Source organism: Oncorhynchus masou, chromosome 10, assembly GCF_036934945.1.
Source record: "Oncorhynchus masou masou isolate Uvic2021 chromosome 10, UVic_Omas_1.1, whole genome shotgun sequence".
Taxonomy (NCBI): Eukaryota; Metazoa; Chordata; class Actinopteri; order Salmoniformes; family Salmonidae; genus Oncorhynchus; species Oncorhynchus masou.
The window spans coordinates 29,811,321-29,836,337 of NC_088221.1; the positions used below are offsets into that span (position 1 = coordinate 29,811,321).

Genomic DNA, 25,017 nt, shown 5'->3' on the forward strand with positions numbered 1-25,017 from the left:
CATTCTGAAGTTTGAGGCTCAGATTTCCGTCAACTCCGCTCCTCTGCTAAACTGTGAAGTGCGGAGACAACCCTCCCATGACAAGGCTATAGTCTCTGTCTCTCTCCGCTCACAGTGTGTGTGTGTGTGTGTGTGTGTGTGTGTGTGTGTGTGTGTGTGTGTGTGTGTGTGTGTGTGTGTGTGTGCGTGTGTGTGTGTGTGTGTGTGTGTATGTGTGTGTGCATTTGCCTACACATTAAATTTGAAAGTGTTAAATGTAACACTGTCAGTGAGTACATATGGTCCCACTTTACACAGAGTAAAAAGTACACTGATCAAAGTGTTGATTTAACACAGAGGAGTGCAAGTTAACACTGCACTACACTGGCCGGTGTTGATCAAATTTAACACGAAGAAGTAATCAACACGGAGTGTTATAGTGACATTCACTAGTGTTGCTCTAGGGTGACTCCTATTAGACTAAGAATGTGTTTACTCTATACAGTGTTCATTTTATTTACTCTTCCCCCATGTAAATTATATTTTGTAAAAACACTTGGAATTTCACAATAAACTCAAGCAAGGCTGTTTCAACATTCAACAAAATATGTTTATTATGACCAAACCCTAAGTCTCAGCCCTGTCTTACACTGTTATCAAGTGACAGTAGAATGTAGTCAAAAGAATCCCTTGCTCCATATGACATGAGCAAATCAAAAGGTTTGTTGGAAAATACTGACTTTCACATTAAAAACACATTTTGTTTCTCTCAACCAAACCATAAGTCGCAACACTGGCTTAAACTGTTATCAAGTGACAGTAGGGGACAATGTAGTCAAAAAAAATCCGTTGCTCCATATTACGTGAGGAAATCAAAAGGTTTGTGGTACATGAAATACCTTGCATGGTGGACTTCGCTTCAAAACAACTTTAAATGCATGCAAATGATCAAAACAATGTTTCAAGACCTGACCCAACCAACAAAACATTTTCCTCTTTCAAAACAATAGCCTTCATTTTGTAAAATACTGGCATTTCAATGACTACTTCACCACATATGGCCAAATCAAGAGGATATTCTGTACCATGGGGCTTTACCCATTTAACTGACACAACGTGTGTGCACTGAGACATTCAACCTGGCAGCAATCTCATGGCCTTGTTTCAGGTGATTGAGCCTTGATCTTTCCTGGACCTATAGCTAGTCTATCCTGGCTGAAGGTTTCCCAGTTATATGCCATGTCATTTGTGTTTCTTGGCTAAGTTCATAGTGACATTCTTAAAACTCTTCAGTTGCTTTTTAAAGAAATTGTTTTTGCTTCGTAGCACATTTACACCACGAGGGAAGAACGGGCCCAATGTTCCTTATACAACAAGGATAATGTATCTTGAAGTGGTGTTTTGGTAACAGATTTATATCAGGAAACAAATAATTGAAAAGCCTATGATGTTCAGCAATTAAGTGCTTCAGATAGATAGTCATGCCCTCTGTTAGTATAGGAGAAAACACAATAGTAGTAGTAACAGAGTATGCCAGTATTTATCATCTTTCTGTACAAGATCACCAAATATCAATGGCAAATTACAAAGACACCATGACTGAATAGCATTTAGACCCAAATCATTGCTCCCATGATCCAATTTGAGTGCAGGTGGATTCCTCCTCTCTGTTTAGCCATAGTTATATGAATGAACTCTACCGTACACATCTTTAGCAGCCAAAGTTGGCTTGTATGTACTGGAACACAAGTTTTACCTCATTGTGCAACTCCTTCTAAAATGCCATGCATTATATCAACAGAAAAATTGTCTGTAGTATTTTTTTATTTTATTTATTTTATTTCACCTTTATTTAACCAGGTAGGCTAGTTGACAACAGGTTCTCATTTGCAACTGCGACCTGGCCAAGATAAAGCATAGCAGTGTGAACAGACAACACAGAGTTACACATGGAGTAAACAATTAACAAGTCAATAACACAGTAGAAAAAGGGGAGTCTATATACATTGTGTGCAAAAGGCATGAGGAGGTAGGCGAATAATTACAATTTTGCAGATTAGCACTGGAGTGATAAATGATCAGAAGGTCATGTACAGGTAGAGATACTGGTGTGCAAAAGAGCAGAAAAGTAAACAAATAAAAACAGTGTGGGGATGAGGTAGGTGAAAATGGGTGGACTATTTACCAATAGACTATGTACAGCTGCAGCGATCGGTTAGCTGCTCAGATAGCACATGTTTGAAGTTGGTGAGTGAGATAAAAGTCTCCAACTTCAGGGATTTTTGCAATTCGTTCCAGTCACAGAGTACTGGAACGAAAGGCGGCCAAATGAGGTGTTGGCTTTAGGGATGATCAGTGAGATACACCTGCTGGAGCGCGTGCTACGGATGGGTGTTGCCATCGTGACCAGTGAACTGAGATAAGGCGGAGCTTTACCTAGCATGGACTTGTAGATGACCTGGAGCCAGTGGGTCTGGCGACGAATATGTAGCGAGGGCCAGCCAACTAGAGCATACAAGTCGCAGCGGTGGGTGGTATAAGGTGCTTTAGTGACAAAACGGATGGCACTGTGATAAACTGCATCCAGTTTGCTGAGTAGAGTGTTGGAGGCAATTTTGTAGATGACATCGCCGAAGTCGAGGATCGGTAGGATAGTCAGTTTTACTAGGGTAAGTTTGGCGGCGTGAGTGAAGGAGGCTTTGTTGCGGAATAGAAAGCCGACTCTTGATTTGATTTTCGATTGGAGATGTTTGATATGAGTCTGGAAGGAGAGTTTACAGTCTAGCCAGACACCTAGGTACTTATAGGTGTCCACATATTCAAGGTCGGAACCATCCAGGGTGGTGATGCTCGTCGGGAAGTACTGCAGAGAGTTCAATAAGCAAGTATGCTTCACAGAGTACACATGAGGTAGTGTTGGGTTTGACTGAATAGTTTGACAGTGGTCTGAGTGCGTGTTTTGTTCATAAAGTCACTCTTGGGTCATCCTCAAAGAACAGTTTGAAAGTCTACTTTTTCAGTGAGACAAAAACGGCAACAATATCGAGCACGAAATGATTCCACAAAACCAAACAGGTAATGTATACCAACAATGTGAAATGATTTTCAATATCCTGAAAAGAGTGTTGGATTTTGTGACAGTTTCTGTGTCTCTGAAGACGCGTCTGCTAAATGACTTAAATGTAAATGTAAGACATACACGGACGAGCGGTCACTTTAGCTTGACCCTGTATCTCTTGAACTGCTTCTTCCATGGAAGATACACAACTATTACAGTCATTTGACCGACACCTGCAGCCAGCCAGCAGTTGTGCAATAGCAGATGCACACATATCAAGTCTGTTCTTGTTAGATATTGTGTAACATGGCTACAACTAGAATTTGAAGGAAAATCAGCATTTCTTGGCTGATTATCAACTGTCTGTATTAGCATCCAACTTAGCATTTAACAAAATTTGACAGTCTCCGGAATGTGCCCTATTCAAATGCTTCCTAAAGCCTGAAAATGTACCAAATACACAACAATCTGCTTGACCACATTTTAGTCTAAGAGTTCTACCAGGGCACATTCCATGCATCTGAAGTAGAGTATCTTATGTTAAACTGTAGACCACACTATTTGCCAAGAGTTTTTCATCCATGCTTTTCGTGGCTGTTTATTTACCACCACAGACAGATGCTGGCACTAAGACTGCACTCAGTCAGCTGTATAAAGAAATAAGCAACCGCTCACCCAGAGGCGGGGCTCCTAGTGGCCGGGGATTTTATGTAGGGAAACTTAAATCCGTTTTATCTCATTTCTATCAACATGTTAAATACGCAACCAGAGGGAAAACAATTCTAGACCACCTTTACTCCACACACAGAGACGCGTACAAAGCTCTCCCTCGCCCTCCATTTGGTCAATCTGACCACAATTCTATGATCGCTTTGAGGCAAGCAACACAGGCATACATGAGCGCATCAGCTGTTCTGGACGACTGTGTGATCACGTTCTCCGTATCCGACGTGAGTAAAACCTTTAAACAGGTCAACATTCACAAGGCCTCGGGACCAGATGGATTTCCAGGACGTGTCCTCTGGGCATGTGCTGACCAACTGGCAGGGGTCTTCACTGACATTTTAAACATGTCCCTGATGCCCCTTTCAAGCAGACCACCCTAGTCCCTGTGCTCAAGAACATAAAGGCAATCTGCCTAAATAACTACAGACCCGTAGCACTCACGTCCATAGCCATGAAGTGCTTTGAAAGGCTGATAATGGCTCACATTATCCCAGAAACCCCAGACCCACTCCAATTTGCATACTGCCAAAACAGATCCACAGATGATGCAATCTCTATTGCACTCCACACTGCCCTTTCCCACCTGGACAAAATGAACACCTATGTGAGAATGCTATTCATTGACTACAGTTCAGCATTCAACAACATAGTACCCTCAAAGCTAAAGATCCTGGGACTAAACACCTCCCTCTGCAACTGGATCCTGGACTTCCTGATGGGCCACCTCCAGGTGGTGAGGGTAGGTAACAACACATCCGCCATGCTGATCCTCTCAGGGGTGCGTGCTCAGTCCCCTCCTGTACTCCCTGTTCACCCACGACTGCATGGCCAAGCACGACTCAAACACCATCCATTAAGTTTGCAGACGACACAACAGTGGTAGGCCTGATCACCGACAACAACGAGACAGTCTATAGGGAGGAGGTAATAGACCTGGCCGGATAGTGCCTGAATAACAACCTATCCCTCAATATAAGCAAGACAAAGGAGATGATTGTGGACTATAGGAAAAGGAGGACCGAGTACGCCCCCATTCTAAGCAACGGGGCTGTAGTGGAGCAGATGGAGAGCTTCAAGTTCCTTGGTGTCCACATCACCAACTAGACTGGTCCACACACACCAAGACAGTTGTGAAGAGCCTATTTCTCCTCAGAAAACGAAACATTTTTGGCACGGGTCCTCAGATCCTCAAAAGGTTCTACAGCTGCAGCATCGAGAATATCCTGACTGGTTGCATCACTGTCTGGTACGGCAACTGCTCGGGCTCCGACCGCAAGGCACTACAGAGGGTAGTGCGTACGGCCCAGTACATCACTGGGGCTAAGCTGCCTGCCATCCAGGACCTCTACACCAGGCGATGTCAGCGGAAGGCCCTAAAAATTGTCAGACTCCAGCCACCCCAGTTAAAGACTGTTCTCTCTTTGTTTTTTGTTTTTTTACCTTTATTTAACAAGGCAAGTCAGTTAAGAATAAATTCTTATTTTCAATGACGGCCTAGGAACAGTGGGTTAACTGCCTGTTCAGGGGCAGAACGACAGATTTGTACCTTGTCAGCTCGGGGATTTGAGCTTGCAACCTTTCGGTTACTAGTCCAACGCTCTAACCACTAGGCTACCCTGCCGCCCCGCATGGCACACGGTACCGGAGAGCCAAGTCTAGGTCCAAAAGGCTTCTCAACAGTTTTTACCCCCAAGCCATAAGACTCCTGAACAGGTATTCAAATGGCTACCTGCACTATTTGCATTGTCCCGCCCATCCTACCCCTCTTACGCTGCTGCTGCTACTCTTGTTTATCATATATGCATAATCACTTTAACTATACATTCATGTACATACTACCTCGCCCCCACACATTGGCTACCCGGACTATCTGCACTGCGTCCCGGCCTACCCCTCTTTAACGCTACTGCCACTCTCTTTTTAACATGTGTGCATAGTCACTTTAACCATACCTACATATACAGTGGGGCAAAAAAGTATTTAGTCAGCCACCAATTGTGCAAGTTCCCCCACTTAAAAAGATGAGAGGCCTGTAATTTTCATCATAGGTACACTTCAACTATGACAGACAAAATGAGAAAATAAAATCCAGAAAATCACATTGTAGGATTTTTAATTAATTTATTTGCAAATTATGGTGGAAAATAAGTATTTGGTCAATAAGAAAAGTTTATCTCAATAGTTTGTTTTATACCCTTTGTTGGCAATGACAGAGGTCAAACGTTTTCTGTAAGTCTTCACAAGGTTTTCACACACTGTTGCTGGTATTTTGGCCCATTCCTCCATGCAGATCTCCTCTAGAGCAGTGATGTTTTGGGGCTGTTGCTGGGCAACACGGACTTTCAACTCCCTCCAAAGATTTTCTATGAGGTTGAGATCAGGAAACTGGCAAGGCCACTCCAGGACCTTGAAATGCTTCTTACGAAGCCACTCCTTCGTTGCCCCGGCGGTGTGTTTGGGATCATTGTCATGCTGAAAGACCCAGCCACGTTTCATCTTCAATGCCCTTGCTGATGGAAGGAGGTTTTCACTCAAAATCTCACGATACATGGCCCCATTCATTCTTTCGGTTACACAGATCAGTCGTCCTGGTCCCTTTGCAGAAAAATAGCCCCAAAGCATGATGTTTCCAACCCCATGCTTCACAGTAGGTATGGAGTTCTTTGGATGAAACTCAGCATTCTTTGTTCTCCAAACACAACAAGTTCTATTTTGGTTTCATTTGACCATATGACATTCTCCCAATCTTCTTCTGGATCACCCACATGCTCTCTAGCAAACTTCAGACGGGCCTGGACATGTACTGGCTTAAGCAGGGGGATACGTCTGGCACTGCAGGATTTGAGTCCCTGGCGGCGTAGTGTGTTACTGATGGTAGGCTTTGTTACTTTGGTCCCAGCTCTCTGCAGGTCATTCACTAGGTTCCCCCGTGTGGTTCTGGGATTTTTGCTCACCTTTCTTGTGATCATTTTGACCCCACAGGGTGAGATCTTGCGTGGAGCCCCAGATCGAGGGAGATTATCACTGGTCTTGTATGTCTTCCATTTCCTAATAATTGCTCCCACAGTTGATTTCTTCAAACCAAGCTGCTTACCTATTGCAGGTTCAGTCTTCCCAGCCTGGTGCAGGTCTAGAATTTTGTTTGTGGTGTCCTTTGACAGCTCTTTGGTCTTGGCCATAGTGGAGTTTGGAGTGTGACTGTTTGAGGTTGTGGACAGGTGTCTTTTATACTGATAACAAGTTCAAACAGGTGTCATTAGTACAGCTAACGAGTGGAGGACAGAGGAGCCTCTTACAGAATAAGTTACAGGTCTGTGAGAGCCAGAAATATTGCTTGTTTGTAGGTGACCAAAAACTTATTTTCCACCATAATTTGCAAATAAATTCATTAAAAATCCTCCAATGCGATTTTCTGGATTTCTTTTTCTTTTTGCATTTACTCTGGTCATGGGTCATCTTGTTCCTGTACTCAAAGCTCAATTTAATATTCTGCTTAACTGTTTCTTCATCAGAAGAACGCTTCATGAGAGAAATGGCCTCTCTGCACCGGTCTTCACTCAGGGTAGCCAAGGTGGATGGGATGGACTCCCTCTCAGCAGGTTGCCCTCCTCCATAGTATAGTTGAGTTGGTCGTTTCTCAGAAGAAGCCAAATCCCTCTGAAAGGTTTTGATTCTATATGAAAGTTACCCTTCTCCACTATTAGGGTCATAATAATGTTCCTTAAGAAAATGAACATGGTTACTAATCTTGAAAGAAAAAACAAATAAGTCCCATTTGCTCAAATACCATACCAGACGAATTAAACGCAGATGCCCTTTATCAGTTGTAATGTATACTTACATATCCATATGCGGTGTAGGGATCCTTCAGGTACGGGAACAAGGAGACGATGCCTTGTGCAAATGTTTCTCTCACACTGTGTGGTGTTGATGTCCTGACAAGAATATAATGTTATGTTTAGGCGCCAATCAGAATCTCCACAAGCAGCGTTGGTCCCCAGTCAGGTAATTATCAGCAGTGGTTTTTGAATCAGTATCATGCCCGTCGAGTTTAATACCAGAGAAATCTTCAACCAATAGCAGTGGATGGTCAGCAGTAGCCCAACCAATTATGTGACTGAGATACTGATACAGAAGTCATTTTTAACATTCAGCAGATATGGGAGCAAGTAATGCTCAACAATTTTCATTATGAATCTTTCCTTTAAACTTACCCATGAGAGTCTGTCATTGCCGAAACCAGAATGTTGATCATCTTTCGTCTGGTGCAGTCAGTCAGGCTTTTAGTTTTGGAGTATTCCTTGATGACAACCTCTCCACCAGGTGTTTTATTCAGTATGTAAAAAACAAACAAAAAAACAGCAGTGACAAATCAATTTGATGGCAAGAAGAATTGAAGAATGAATTACCAACTTACCTTTTTTGCTTCGTCATCAGATCTTTGATGCTTTCGTGAGGGGCTTCCATCTTCGCTCAAAATGATTGTATCATCTGACTCATGGTCTGAAACACCCATCACAGAACTGGCAGAGACAGGACTCATCAGGGAAGATTCTGAAATACACATTAACAACACAGGCATGTCAAATGTATGGTTATATTGAAAGTGATGCCACAAATAACCAAGACTTGATAACCAGCACATCACTTTAGCATCATTGTTCAGTGTGAGCTTGAAAACACCTAAATCTGGCCGTGTCACCACCTCCTCAAACACATCCCCATCAACTTCAGTTCCAGACCCATCATACAGCTTTGTCTCTGATAAACTAGTAAGTGGGATCTCAAATGTCAGGAAAGCTGTGACAAACATTTAAACAACAACCTACAATTAGAATGGCAATCGTAATGGTAAGAGTAATCAGACTGACTGGTATGAACGCCATTAATTTATTTCCAATCACAAATTAAAAGTTTACCTCCAATCAAAAGGTTTTCAAGTGTCAGGTCAATTATCTTAACATATTTTTGATCACCATTGAATTTCACCCTGATCAGCAGGACTAGGTCTGAAAGCAGTTAGGAGATAAGGCCAAAATGGATGAAAAGGCGTTACATTTGTATTTCAATCATGACACATTATATCAGGATGACTACAAATGTTTTCACCAATACTCCTTTACTTAGCAATGCTAATTTCATAGTAAATTATGAAAATATTGGATCATGACCACAACTTGACTGATATTACTTGAAGCGGGTCCCAAACTACAGCAAACAGTCTATTCTACTCACATTCACTGTCTCGAAGTATGGACACAGCCTAATTAGTTCAGAAAAAAGCACAACATTCCAGCTAGTCACTATATAAAGTTGTCATGTTCTCGGAGCAGTCTTACAAGACTGCCAAAATCAACTGGTGAGAAAGTGAGTGGGAAACGCAGTTAGCTAGACTAGCTAGTTGCCGACGCAATGCCCATAATATTTATCTATAAGCTTCACCCACAAGTTGAAAATGCAGTTATAATTTGGCTAAATAAACAACTCGCCTTTAAATCAGATTAGTCCTCAATATATAGTAAGGAGCTGAAATAAAGAGAACAAACTAGCATGAGGCTAAAAAAAGCTTGGTGCTGAAATGAGACACGTCCATGGAACCACTACGTGGAGCAGACGAACTGCACAGGACAGGGGCGAGCTAGTTAGATAGCATGCTAGCTATCTAGCAAGGACGTGCAAAAGGTGAAACGCAAGTAACTCTAACGTTTAGCTGCACACACACAATCAAAACGGTCACTTTTTATGTTACACTGCAGTCTGACAACCAAGTATCAAGTATTTAAATTAAAATAGCTATATAATATCAGTGGAATAATTGTTTAAAACTCACCTTTGCGTGGAACAAATGAGGATTTTGTTGACCGAGCAATGGCGTCGAGAAAAGAGGAAATTTGAACGCAGAAACTGAATTTATGGGCGAGGTTGTGATGATGTTTACACTTACTGAGTAAAAGTCTACACTAATAGAGTAAAATTGTACACCTTAGAAATGAACACCAGTTATCAGCACTGACACTAGGGGTCATTTGGCACTGCCAGTTGCTAAAACAACTCTATGGGAGTCGATCAGTTTTGACACAGTGAATTTAGCATTGGGGATTTTACTGTGTATAGATGGGGCAGCAGAAGACTAAAGACATAATGCAAGAAATTCTGTCAGATGTGGATCCACTGTAATGCAGTGATCATGCATCCTGGAACCACTGCCAGGTCTTTGCTGAATCATTTTAGAGTCCTTTAGAGATGGTCTGGAGGGATGCTCTTGTAACTTCAAACAACTGTGCTATGTATCTTGTGGGTCACAAGGAAGTTATATAATCTATGGCCTTTTAACTTTCACATTGTAATCATTAGTTTATACCCTGATAGCAATGGACCTTTACAAATGTACTTGCAAGTGGATGTACTGCAAGTGGCTTTGTGGAAATACTTGGCTGTAGGCAAGTGAATGTATTATCTCTATCCATAAGTATTCTGGGCCAGCCCCCTCACCCTGCCTCTCCTCGGCCAGCCAGTGTGTGTTGTCCCAGCGTGTATCCCAGGCAGCCTGTGGCCTGTATTGTGTTCACTAAGCTACGGCAGGCTGTTTATGACTGGGAATAGTCTGTCAATAGATGAGTTCAGTCCAGACTCCAGACGGAGCGTCCATTATGATTATAGATTAGATATCACACACAAACACACACAGACACTCACACAGTGGATCAATTCCTCCTTGTAGCATCTGCTTTCTCCCTCTCACTGGGCACCAAATAACACACACAGACACTCTGTGGTCTGATGCTATTCACTAATACACTACCTCTCCAATTACCATACAGAGGTGTGTGTGTGTGTGTGTGTGTGTGTGTGTGTGTGTGTGTGTGTGTGTGTGTGTGTGTGTGTGTGTGTGTGTGTGTGTGTGTGTGTGTGTGTGTGTGTGTGTGTGTGTGTGTGTGTGTGTGTGTGTGCGCGGTCATAATGGATGATCTGTCTGGGATGCGACTCACATTGACTCAAAGCAAAGTTATGACTCAAAAAGATGCATACAGGATAAAAACACAATACTATAAGAGAAGCAAACAGACGCCTGTCCCAGACGTTCCAATACCACCTCTTATGGGGAATGATTACCCTAACTCACCCGGACAGGAGATTTAACTTTTTAAATGGGATATAAAACTCCTGCTTTACAACCCCTGTTCTGATGGGTTAGAATCTAAATGTTTAATTTACAATTCTCTGTGCCAGGAAGTCAGGGGATGAGGGCAATTAAAAGTAGTTCTCTCTCTAGCCCCACTGAGCCCCAGTCAGACCCACAGTACAGGATCTTTAATAGCAGTAGTTCACCCCTGGGCGAGCGGGTGGGAGGAAGGCTGTAAAGGCTCTCTTTCAGAGAGGGGCTGGAATAGACTTCATCTCACAGAGAACTCAATCCTCCGGTCTTCACGACCACTTTCAATTATGTATGTTAAGACTGGCTTTGGACAGCCATGTCAGGGCTCAGAGACTGTTTGAGATTTTACTCTGCTTTTTGGACACTTAAAATTCAGAACCATACTAGTGTGGACCTTATCTCGATTAACCCAGAACTATAGTCTTGTGTAATTGGTCAGATGCTTGATTAAAGACATGCTCCAGTACTTTGACGACTAGTAAGTCATTTTCAATCCTCCCGCTTTGGGCTGGATGTGTAAATGTGTAGTTCATACAGGCAAAATCTATGAGCAGAGTTACTGTTTTACCTTAATTAGCAACGGAATCCCTCATTTGAAAGTGACTGTTTTCTGGAATATGTGCAGCTTCATTTTCCCTTCATTTGACCCCATGTGGTCCAGCCCCCTAGCAATTAGAATTTCAGCCAATGAGCTTCAGCACCTCGCCATTTGAATGACAGCTAACATGATGCACACGTAGTAGAGCGAGTGAGAGAACAATGACGTGGTGCACATATCTATTTGTGTTGGAGTACGCAATTTTCAGGGACCACTTTTGGTTCACGGGCACTACTTTCAGAATTACTGGCTAAAAAGTATACAAAAGTACCAGAGAATATATTTAATTTCTTAGTCCATATAAGAGAAGAGATTAAATGAGGATCTGAACCAGAATGAAGAGCTCCACCCTCTCTCTTTGCAAGTTACTGGCCGAATGTCCCCTCCCCTTTCGAAATTTGAAAGCTACTAATACCTTCAAAATTGTGATTTTGTCCTAAACACCGGATCTAATTCTGCTGGTTATCTCACATGGCATCCCGTTTATCACGATCAACATCCTGAGACCTTAGAGACTTAGATCTTTCTTCATTTTAAACACATTCTCTTTTTGTCCTTTTCAGGCTGTAGGAAATGTAAATGTTGTGAGCTCTCATTTGCCATCCTTTTTGAAGGTGTGTAGCATAGCTCAGAGAGTGTTCAGAGGATGGTTCAGAAAGCTATTTCCTTCTGATCTTCTGTGTCGGTTATTCTCTTACTGTTCCAGTTCAGTATATAGGCTCTCTATAGTAATCTCTCTCTTCACACTTTCCTGCAGTAGAAAAATCTCCCTCTTTTGCTTCTTTTCTCTCTCGCTCTCTCTCTCTCTCTCTCTCTCTCTGGTGTTTTTGACACAAGGCCTTTTAGTCGCATCCCTCACAGGTTACTGTGTCTGCAGGGATCCTGTCTTTAGCGCTGTCGCAGCTTATCACACACACACACACACAGACACACACAGACACACACAGACACACACACCAGCAGACTGCTGAATACCCACCGAGTTCTTAGATCTCTTTGATGGGATTTGACATCCACCCCCTGCCTCCCTGGCTTGCCCTCTATTTGCTCTCTCTCTCTCTCTTTCTCTTCTCCCTCTCTCTCTCCCTGGCCTTCTACCTCTCCCACCTAGAACCGATGGACACATCAAATCGTCGCTGTGTTGATTTTAGAGAACCAGCTATTTCATGGACCTAACGGGTATTGAATCAGCCTGTGATCTGGTAGCTAATTGGAAACATGTTATAGTCCATCTGGCTCAAGGTTGGCATAAAACTCTGCCCCAGCTCAGGCCTTTGCTTAGAGCTATATCAGTCTGAATGCTACAACACACAACTAAATATCCCAATTTCCTGAAACGACACACACTCCATTACAGATGCTATTTTCCTCTCTCAGCTGAAAAGGGCTCACAGCAGTCCACTACCAAACACAGCTCCCCAGCCTGACAAAATCACCCACCCAGAGCAAAACCGGTGCCAGGACGAAGGGGGCAATTGAAATCGGTGAGAGGGCACCATTTTGGGAGGTTGTTGTATTGAATTCTGCTTACAGTGCATTCAGAAAGTATTCATACCTCGTTACTTTTTCCACATGGTGAAATCCCTGAGCAGGTTTCCTTCCTCTCTCGCAAATGAGTTAGGAAGGACACCTGTATCTTTGTAGTAGCGTGGTGTATTGATACACCATCCAAAGTGTAATGAATAACCACGTTCAAAGGGATATTCAATGTAAGGTCTTTTTTTAACCCGTCTACCAATAGGTGCACTTGTTTACGAGGCATTGGAAAACCTCCCTGGTCTTTGTGGTTGGATCTGTGTTTGAAATGCATTGTGTGGAGGCCAGTGACAAAACATCTCAATTCAATCCATTTTAAATTCAGGCTGTAACACAACAAAATATGGAAAAGGTTAAGGGGTGTGAATACTTTCTGAAGGCATTGCATGTTAGGCTTGCGCGGTATACCATATATACCGTATACCATATATACCGTATACCGCGTTTTATATTGAAAGTCAAGTGTTTTTTTTGCTTCAATATAGTGATCTGCAACTATAATTTTCCTTCACAGAAAATACATTAGTGGAACACATTCGGCAGAAAATAGATAACATTTCATCAGATGACAACAGAAGTGTCATGCTGTTTGGCTGGCAGCCACACACGTAAATGAGCTTACAATGAAAAGGCAAGGTCTTTTTGCAAAAATAATGCTTGGCCGCCATATTTTTTATGTTTAGGTCTATCATAGAAAGAATGTAGCCAGCTACATTTCCTAATGTTTTGCTTAAAGTTAATCTGCCATTTTACCGCAGAAAAATAGTCTGGCTACACCAAGAAACGTAGCTACATTTTAGTCATTTAGCAGTCACTCTTATCCAGAGCAACTTAGAAGAGCAATTCCAGTTAAGGGCACATGGACAGATTTTCCCCCTAGGCAGCTCGGGGATTTGAACCAGCGACCTTTCAGTTGCTGGCCCAACGCTCTTATCCGCTAGGCTACCTGCCCCTCTAAATCAATCAGCTACACATCAGTCAGAGAGCTGTCTGCTAATAGAATGCCTGTTTGTGAATTAGCAATCCAAGTTTAAAAGTACAACTGAAGCACAAAATGTGCCTGATGCCGAGGAGAAATTACAATAAGAAGCATTTTAGAGCTGCGTTTGTAAAAAGCAGCATTTCTTATGCGTTTTACCTTTCCTGCCTGAAAAACGCAGAATTAACACAACCCTTAAGTTTAAGTTGCTATCTAAGTAAGTGGCTAAATCAATAAGGTAACAGGGCATCATATTGTGTTAGCTTACTGCCGTGTTTGATAAGTCAAAGATCTTTGGATGAGTTATTCATACAGCTGCCACTGCTACGATATCTTGATTTCCTTGTGTTTTTTCTCCTCTCTGTTCTTGGCCCGTCTGCTCCTCCCCCTCTTCTCCGAGCAGAGCAGGCAGGCCCATTGCCCTGGCGACTCCAGACTACAGCATGTAGACATGCTGCTGGAAAGCCAGTACTGTTCTTCCTTTAGACAAGCATGCGTCAAAACCTTCTTCATTTGCACAATGTCTCTCATTCACATTCGCTTGTAAATGTCCAAATTCATCAAGCATGACATTCAGGTAGCTCCTCCCTATATACAGTGCCTTCGGAAAGTATTCCGACCCCTTGACTTTTTCCACATTTTGTTACATTACAGCCTTATTCTAAAATGTATTAAATCGTTTTTTTCCCTCATCAGTCTACACACAATACCCTGTAATGACAAAGCAAACACAGCTTTTTAGAAACTTTTGCTAATACATTCAAAAGAAAAAACTGAAATGTCAAGTATTCTGACCCTTTACTCAACACTTTTTGGCAGCGATTACAGCATCGAGTCTTCTTCAATCTTGATTTCATCAGACCAGAGAACCTTGTTATTCATGGTCAGATAGTCTTTAGGGGCCTTTTGGCAAACTCCAAGCAGGCTGTCATGTGCCTTTTACTGAAGAGTGGCTTCTGTCTGGCCACTCTACCTTAAAGGCCTGATTGGTAGAATGCTGCAGAGATGGTTGTCGTTCTGGAAGGTTCTCCCATCTCCACAGAGTAACTCTAGAGCTCTGTCAGAGTGACCATCAGGTTCTTGGTCACCTCCCTGACCAAGGCCCTTCTCCCCCGGTTGCTCAGTTTGGCCGAGCGGCCAGCTCTAGAAATAGTCTTGGTGGTTCCAAACTTCTTCCATTTAAGAATAATTGAGGCCACTGTGTTCTTGGGGACCTTCAATGCTGCAGAAATGTGTTGGTACCCTTTGCCAGATCTGTGCCTCGACACAATCCTGTCTTGGAGCTCGACTGACAATTCCTTTGACCTAATGGCTTGGTTTTTGCTCTGACATGCACTGTCAACTGTGGGATCTTATTATAGACAGGTGTGTTCTTTTTCAAATCATGTCCAATCAATTGAATTTACCACAGGTGGATCCAATCAAGTTGTAGAAACAACTCAGGGATGATCAATGGAAACAGGATGCAGCTGAGCTAAATTTAGTGTCTCATTGTAAAGGGTCTGAATACTTATGTAATCAAGGTATTTCTGTATTTTATTTTTAATTATTGTGCCATGTTTTCGCTTTGTCATTCTGTGTTATTGTGTATAGATTGCTAAGGAATTTATTTGATTTAATCCATTTTAGAATAAGGCTGTAATGTAACAAAATGTGTAAAAAGTCAAGGGGTCTGAATACTTTCCAAAAGCACTGTGTAACTTTATTTGCTGGATTGCCTGTCTTTGCAAGTATTTTATTTTTCTTTGCGCTCGTTGGCATATTTGGCTCGCAGGCTCCATGGAAATGTGCTATTACTCATTTTGCTAGCATTCTTGTAATCGATGCCGATGGGCTTTTTTTGCCGCTCCTTGTGTACTAAGCCTGTAATACCGTAAATCCTGCGGTGAGGGAAGGACAGTATGACGATATGACCCTACTGTACATCATGCTATACCACAATAAACATAAATATAACATGCCGAGACTCAGATCATTGAGTGCTTTTGACGTGACAGATTTTGCGCCAATCTCCGCTGCACTCTATCAGCACAATGGACAGCACCCTACACAGTCAAGCAAGGCAGTTTTGGTAATAAATATAGGCTACAAGATACCTAGGATGTTTGTAATAGGTGAATTACCCTATGTGAATGAAGCCATACACACAGCTGTCTTACCAATATAATGCAAACTAAATGCTGAAAGTAGTAGCCTAGTTATTAACGGATGCAAACAAATGACTGAATAGCAGTTTGGCTTAGAATACCGACACATGCAAACGAATGAATGAATAGCAGTTTGGCTTAGAATACCGACACATGCAAACGAATGAATGCGAATTGAACATAACAGTGATACCAAGTCGTAGGCCTAGTAAACAAAATATCAGATTGATAAAGGCATGGCACAATCTATATTTAGGCTAGTTCCATTAAGATCCAAATAACCAAAATATAGCCTACTACAGTGAGATGCAGCCATGCACAGCTGTCTTGCTAAATAAATAGGCCTACAGGCCCACTTTAAACATGGAAAATCATCCAACTCATGAGTTCAGCAAAGCATTTTGAAATGGCACAATAGACTTCTGTGAATCAAGTTCGAACAAGTTTCCAATACGTACAGTTCCATTTACAAACACGAAAACCAATAGGCTACCAAGAAAACCACAATAGAATGTATCTATTTCTATGATGAAACATACCACTATGTAGCTATACCCGGGTGTGTCAGTTGGGTTCTTGCATTGGAATTATATTGAATTCTCCTTCAAATACTTTTGACCAAGAAGTGACAGGTTGTGCTCTATCAGCACCATGGACAGCGCCCTACAAATTAAAGCAATATTTTTTTAAATCAAAACCAATCAGCTAGATTGTTTCTTACCTTTTCAGAAGAGCCACATTTATGTCGCAGTAACACAGACTAGAACTAATTACATGAACACTTCCTTGTGTTTTAATCTGTAGCTTATGCAACACTTTTATAGCCTATTGTTTTTTTGTTTTTTTACTTTCCTAAAACAATAGTTGTCCATTTCACGGTTCAGCTGTCGGAGGTCTGAGCACTAAATGTGTCAGGCCATTGCCTGCATAGTCCTATTGGCTTTGGCAACCACTGTATTCATATTAATATATATACACACACAGTTGATGTCGGAAGTTTAGATACACCTTAGCCAAATACATTTAAACTCAGTTTTTCACAATTCCTGATATTTAATCGTAGTAAAAATTCCCTGTCCCTTAGGATCACCACTTTATTTTAAGAACGTGAAATGTCAGAATAATAGTAGAGAGAATGATTTATTTCAGCTTTTATTTCTTTCATCACATTCCCAGTGGATCAGAAGTTTACATACACTCAATTAGTATGTGGTAGCATTGCCTTTAAATTGTTTAACTTTGGTCAAACATTTCGGGTAGACATCCACAAGCTTCCCATAATAAGTTGTGAATTTTGGCTCATTCCTCCTGACAGAACTGGTGTAACTGAGTCAGGTTTGTAGGCCTCCTTGCTCGCACACGCTTTTTCAGTTCTGCCTACAAATTTTCTAGCGGATTGAGGTCAGGGCTTTGTGATGGCCACTCTAATAGCATGACTTTGTTGTCCTTAAGCCATTTTGCCACACCTTTGGAAGTATGCTTGGAGTCATTGTCCATTTCGAAGACCCATTTGTGACCAAGCTTTAACTTCCTTAACTTTAACTTCCTGTCTTGAGATGTTGCTGAAATATATCCACATAATTTTCCTTCCTCATGATGCCATCTATTTTGTGAAGTGCACCAGCTCCTCTTGCAGCAAAGCACCCCCACAACATGATACTGCCACCCCCGTGCTTCGCGGTTGGGATGGTGTTCTTCGACTTCCAAGCTTCCCCCTTTTTCCTGCAAACATAACGATGGTCATTATGGCCAAACAGTTCTATTTTTGTTTCATCAGACCAGAGGACATTTCTCCAAAACGTATGGTCTTTGTCCCCATGTGCAGTTGCAAACCGTAGTCTGGCTTTTTTTATGGTGGTTTTGGAGCAGTAGCTTCTTCCTTGCTGAGCAGCCATTCAGGTTATGTCGATAGAGGACTCGTTTTACTCTGGATAAATATACTTTTGTACCTGTTTCCTCCAGCATCTTCACAAGGTCCATTGCTGTTGTTCTGGGATTGATTTGCACTTTTCGCACAAAAGTACGTTCATCTCTAGGAGACAGACTGCGTCTCCTTCCTGAGCGGTATGAAGGCTGCGTGGTCCCATGGTGTTTATACTTGCGTACTATTATTATGAGAGACAGAGAGAGAGAGAGAGAGATGCGTCATGCTACAACACCGACATGCATTACGTTATCCTTGTCAGATAGGCGTCTGCTATACAGATATAGACGTACAGAAAGAGGCAAGTTCATTTATTTTCTTAGAAAGATAAGCATTGTATTGTTAGATTATAGGAGTAACTCTGGTAGGCCTAAGACATTTTTTCACATGTCAAGTTCAACTGTCGGAGTCATTTGGAGAGCCTTTACACACTGCCTTCATACCATAGGCTAATAGCCACACCACACAAACCATCACTAAAGAATCTTTACTTTATTAGGGTAGTATCAAAAGTATCTCAAGCCATTGTTGATAGGAAAAATACGAGCAGGGTATTATATTGCGGCAAACGTTACAGTTGGAATTTGGCCCAAAAAAATGGCTGAACAGAATGAAACAAATCAAATTGTATTTGTCACATGCGCCGAATACAACAGGTGTAGTAGACCTTACAGTGAAATGCTTACTTACAAGCCCTAACCAACAATGCTTTAAAAAAAGTGTTAAATAGAAAATAAAAGTAACAAATAATTAAACAGCAGCAGTAAAATAACAAGCAGGACTATATACAGGGGGTACCGATACAGAGTCAAGGTGCGGGGGCACCAGTTAGTTGAGGTAATTGAGGTAATATGTACAGGTAGGTAGAGTTAAAGTGACTATGCATAGATTATAAACAGAGAGTAGCAGCAGCGTAAAAGAGGGGTCTGGGTAGCCCTTTGATTACCTGTTCCAGGAGTCTTATGGCTTGGGAGTAGAAGCTGTTAAGAAGCTTTTTGGACCTAGACTTGGCCCCAAGGAACCACTTGCCGTGCGGTAGCAGAGAACACGGAACTTGCAAACTGGTTTAAACCTTCACAATAGTTTTGTATAGGCTATATTGCAGCAATATCCAAGAAAGGCTAGTGCCTACCATATCCAACAAATGACAGCAATATACTATTGATATTTATTTTACAACAGGTCTACTTATAATCTTAAACTAAATATGGAGCACACAATTAAAATGACTGATCAAGCTTCATTTAGCCAACAAAACTGTCTCATCAGAATGAAGCAAAACACTCTTTGCATTAAAAAAACCTATTGAGCTCATAGTTGATATTTGAGAAATAAAAAAATCTACATACCGAAAGCTGAGAACGTCCTCTCTCCATCTGTGACAACAGGATAGCTGGGTTTTCTTAGCAATTGGATTTTAAAATGTTATACAATCACTTTTCTGTTCTCACACTTTTCTTTCTCACGGAGAGTGTTCTTCACCTGGGAAAGGAGAGAGTACTGTCTCTCACTTGACACAGCAGCAGGCCCCAGCAAAACAGGTACATGATGATAATGTACTTTACTGTTTGACCAAATCATGGTTTTAGCCTCCTAAAAATAAGACGTTTTAATAAGGTGAATGAATGTGCACCGATGCAACAAATACATTGTTTATTCCCACAGCCAGGTGTCAAAGGGTCACAAAATGTGACTAAATGGTTGCAGTCTGGAGCCCTGCCTTGTAGGCTTTTCACTATAGACAAAGTCTCTAACTTTCATTTACTTAAATGAAAAAGGCCTCCATCTTCGCAATCAACATTAGCCTAGACCAAGGCTCGGCTCTCGCTTCTGCTTTCTCTCCTCAGCAGCAGGGCAGCCCCTGTGTCCGGCTATAATTGTATTTATCCACTTTTCATTTATTTTATCAGCCAAAAGCCAGCAATCCTGGTTAACTATGCCCTAGTGACTTTCCATAGCCCCCCTACACACACATCGAGGTGTGCTCAAGCACAATGATGGGGGCAGAAGTTTCAACTGAGGGGCTAAGCCCCCTTTTGCCCAATCGTGGAGCCGGGTACTACCCAGACAACGGGAAATAAAAGTAGCTAGGTTGAAGAGAACATTCCCCCCCGACTGGGTACAGTGTTGAGAGACAGAGCCGAGTCTCTGAGGTGTCAGGGTGGAGTGTGGAGGGCCACACAGGACTTCTTAGAGCAAAGCTCTGTGTGTGGAGGGCTGCGCTATGAAAGACAGGGGCCCCATAGAGGGCTGTGAGGGGCCACTGGGGGCCCGCTGATTTCCTCATCTCAGCTTTGGGGTCACTGAGAGATGGCAGGGGTACCAGCAAGAGGACAGACGCCTTAGGAGACACACTCACTCACATACACCACCACCACAGGGCTCTGCGTCATTCGGCCCTGTCACTCTATTCCCCATCCACACGTCAGCACTCACAAACACACTCACATACACACAGACTGTACACACACACACACACACAGACACACACACACACACAGACACTGGTGTCTCCGTAGAGAGCTGTTTTCTAAGACCACCCCAGGGTGTCTATCTCTGGCCTTACAGAGACGAACTATCTCAAGCTCCTTTAGTTTCTCTAAGCTCGAGTGAGGGAGTTTATGTAAGAGTCTTGGAAAAGATACCTTTGGGGGATGAGGAGGGTTTGTAACGGAGACTGCTGATACCAGAGTCTACTGATAAGGTTACACCTACACCTAGATATACACTGAGTGTACAAAACATTAAGAACCCCTTTCTAAATATTGAGTTGCACCGGGATGCTGGCCCATGTTGACTCCAATACTTCCCACAGTTGGGTCAAGAAGGCTGGATATCCTTTGGGTGGTGGACCATTCTTGATACACACGGGAAACTGATGAGCGTGAAAACCCAGCAGCGTTGCAGTTCTTGACCCACTCAAACCTTGTGCTCCTGGCACCTACTATCACACCCCGTTCAAAGACACTTACATCTGTTGTCATTCCCATTCACCCTCTGAATGGCACACACACCTTCCATGTCTGAATTGTCTCAAGGCTTAAAAATCCTTCTTTAACCAGGTCTCATCCCCTTCATCTACAATGATTGAAGTGGATTTAACAAGTGACATCAATAAGGGATCATAGCTTTCACCTGGATTCACCTGATCAGTCGGTCATGGAATGAGCTTGCATTCTTAATGTTTTGTGCACTTAGTGTACCGTATATACCTGTTCAAGGTGTTGTAACGATCACTATACAGCTGACGAGGATGTAAAACATGTTCATACGTGACTCTGCATCTGTGGTGGTGTAGGACAACTACACTGCATAATCAATAACCATCTGTGGTAGTGTAGGACAACTACACTCCATAATCAATAACCATCTGTGGTAGTGTAGGACAACTACACTCCATAATCAATAACCATCTGTGGTGGTGCATAATCAATAATCATCTGTGGTGGTGTAGGAAAACTACACTGCATAATCAATAACCATCTGTGGTGGAGTAGGAAAACTACACTGCATAATCAATAACCATCTGTGGTGGTGTAGGACAACTACACTGCATAATCAATAACCATCTGTGGTAGTGTAGGACAACTACACTCCATAATCAATAACCATCTGTGGTGGTGTAGGAAAACTACACTGCATAATCAATAACCATCTGTGGTAGTGTAGGACAACTACACTCCATAATCAATAACCATCTGTGGTGGTGTAGGACAACTACACTCCATAATCAATAACCATCCATAATCAATAACCATCTGTGGTGGTGTAGGACAACTACACTCCATAATCAATAACCATCTGTGGTGGTGTAGGATAACTACACTGCATAATCAATAACCATCTGTGGTAGTGTAGGACAACTACACTCCATAATCAATAATCATCTGTGGTGGTGTAGGGCAACTACACTGCATAAATCATTGTGTGTCACCACTTTTAGGCTTTCTGACTGTATCTCTTTATTTAATTTCCTAAAGTAAGAAGTGGATGAAAATATCAGTCTTTTTATATCACTGATGTAATTTTTAGTTTGTTTGATATTTGATATTTTGACGTCTGTATGTAGGATTTGGCTGAAGCAAACCCACAGAATGGCTGTGTTAGGATCCTATTTAGAATTCACCACAGCACAATACCACATGATGCATATTAGGCAATATAATACTTAATCTAAATCAATTTGTTTTAATTACGTTATGATTACTGTGACACCTTGAGGAAGAAATGTATTAAAACATGTCGTCTTTTTGATTGAATTAAAACATGTCATTAAAAAGGATAATGAGTCTTTGAAACTAAACATTAGGATTTGATTACTATTCTCCTGTTGAGAGGTAGTGTTTAGATAAGTACAATACTGCTTATTATCGCTGAAATAATTGGCCTAAATTAGTGTCCTCTTTCCCCAACTCTCCATAGTCTGTTTGCTAATAAAGAGCTTCTGTTCTTCCCACTTATTAATTAGACTAGATACAGGAGGGGGTGGACGGGAGGGAGGAGAGAGAGAAGGGAGATGGGTTGACAGAGTGAGTTGAGGAGAGAAGAAGGGGTTGTTTTTCTTCTCTACACTTGGTGCTGCTGTGTTTTGAATGTATCAGACAACAGACACCATATAAAGCCTTTGTTGGTTTAGGAGACAGGGTTGGGAGTGACACTAGACCATCTATTCCATGCAAGTACTACTTATTTTTATACAACACTATTGAGTGAGATGATCTTCCCAAGGACAAAGAGTATGCGGAGGTCAAAGTGCATACAGAGGTCAGAGTCACATCAGCCACATGTCTAGACTGAAGGGCAAGTGTTGTGCTGTTGTTGAGCTGATTTAAAACCATTTTCCTCAGCAGGTAATTTGATTCTGGGAGCTTGGTGATAGGTGGTCCAGGGTCGCTACAGCTGTCACACACACACACACACTCCCTGTTTGTGCGTGTCAGTGTAATAGAGGGTAGAGCCAGAGGGTTGGGGCTAAACATCTCCATTAGATTTCAATTCTAACAACACAGAGGCAGGTGACCTGTGACCTCATGAAGCACTTACAGAGCTTTCACCTTTGTCATATGACCTGGGAGTCACAGAGCTGGGGTACAGGTGGTTAGAGACAGTTATTATCGGTTTAGTAACGTTCCTTTCCCTTTTACTTTCTAACGTTGGACAGCTTTTCACACTATATATACTGTGGGGAGAACAAGTATTTGATACACTGCCCGATTTTGCAGGTTTTCCTACTTACTAAGCATGTAGAGGTCTGTCATCTTTATCATAGGTACACTTCAACTGTGAGAGACAGAATCTAAAACAAAAATCCAGAAAATCACATTGTATGATTTTTATTTGCATTTTATTGCATGACATAAGTATTTGATACATCAGAAAAGCAGAACTTAATATTTGGTACAGAAACCTTTGTTTGCAATTGCAGAGATCATACGTTTCCTGTAGTTCTTGACCAGGTATGCACACACTGCAGCAGTGATTTTGGCCCACTCCTCCATACAGACCTTCTCCAGATCCTTAGCAGCTCACTAACAGTACATTTTTTCCTGTCCTCCTCTCCTCTCCTCTCCAGTGGGATGCTATAACAGAGATGGATGAACACAACCGTCCCATCCATACCTTCCAGGTGTGTCACGTGATGGAACCCAACCAGAACAACTGGCTACGCTCCAACTGGATCTTCCGCCAGGCCGCACAGAAGGTGGGTTGGGGTTTTGATAGATGGCTCAGTAGGTTGGAGAATGGTGCTGGTAACACCTGGTTTGTGGGTTTAATTCCCACAAGGGACACATATACTAACCAATTGTATTTCCTGTAAGTGGCTTTGAATAATACATCAGCTACTGTACTTGACTGTTTATTATTTATCCAAGGTGTATGTGGAGCTGCGGTTCACTCTGAGAGACTGTAACTCCATCCCCTGGGTATCTGGGACCTGCAAGGAGACCTTCAACCTTTTCTACTATGAGACAGACGAGTCCCACGGGGTCAAGTTCAAACCCTCCCAGTACACCAAGATCGACACCATCGCTGCAGACGAGAGCTTCACTCAGATGGATCTGGGAGACCGCATTCTGAAGCTCAACACAGAGGTCCACTTCATTTCATTCAATTTCAATAATATGTGATTTATTTCTAGTCTGTTTCTGCTCCCTTGCCAACTCCTATTATTTGGCATGACAATTTCCTACAAGGGGAAATTGTGCAGGCACTGCATACTAGGGTTTAATTCAATTAACTTTCCTAATCCCCAATGGGCAATCATTGTTCATGTGAATTTTTTCTATAGGTGCGGGAAGTGGGTCCTATCTCCAGGAAGGGTTTGTACCTGGCATTCCAGGACATTGGGGCGTGCATCGCCCTGGTCTCAGTCAGGGTGTACTATAAGAAGTGTCCCTTCACCCTGAGGAACCTGGCCTCCTTCCCTGACACCGTGCCCCGGGTCGACTCCTCCTCCCTGGTGGAGGTCAGGGGGGCGTGTGTGGAGCATGCCGAGGAGAGGGACACGCCCAAACTGTACTGCGGCGCTGATGGTGATTGGCTGGTGCCTCTGGGGAAGTGTGTCTGTAGCGTGGGCTACGAGGAGATGGACGGGGCGTGTTTCGGTGAGTGACATGATTTGATCTGTCCACCTTTCTTTTTCTCTCCCTCTCTTGATCTCAATTCAATTTAAGGGCTTTATTGGCGTGGGAAACACATGTTAACATTGCCAAAGCAAGTGAAATAGATAATAAACAAAAGTTAAATAAACAATACAAATTAACAGTAAACATAACATTCACAAAAGTTCCAAAAGAATAAAGACATTTCATATGATGTCTATATACAGTGTTGTAAGGATGTGCAAATGGTTAAAGGACAAAATGGAAAATAAATAAACATAAATATGGGTTGTATTTACAATAGTGTTAGTT

At 42.2% G+C, this 25,017-nt stretch overlaps 1 protein-coding gene across 1 annotated transcript; it reads left to right on the forward strand.

Moving 5' to 3' along the window:
- Positions 1-3,933: 3,933 nt before the first annotated feature.
- Positions 3,934-24,716, forward strand: LOC135546841 (ephrin type-A receptor 6-like). Its single transcript, XM_064975414.1, has 5 exons — positions 3,934-3,987; positions 4,948-5,052; positions 23,676-23,804; positions 23,977-24,195; positions 24,393-24,716. The coding sequence occupies exons 1-5, from the start codon at positions 3,934-3,936 to the stop codon at positions 24,714-24,716; spliced, it is 831 nt and encodes a 276-aa protein (XP_064831486.1).
- The last annotated feature ends 301 nt before the right edge of the window (positions 24,717-25,017 follow it).

Excerpts from the sequence above, each read along its gene's own strand:
- LOC135546841 (XM_064975414.1), top strand. The coding sequence starts at position 3,934 with ATGAGCGCATCAGCTGTTCTGGACGACTGTGTGATCACGTTCTCCGTA. Across the intron at positions 23,805-23,976 it reads TCCGCCAGGCCGCACAGAAG|GTGTATGTGGAGCTGCGGTT; the intron begins GTGGGTTGGGGT and ends TATTTATCCAAG. Across the intron at positions 24,196-24,392 it reads TTCTGAAGCTCAACACAGAG|GTGCGGGAAGTGGGTCCTAT; the intron begins GTCCACTTCATT and ends TTTTTTCTATAG.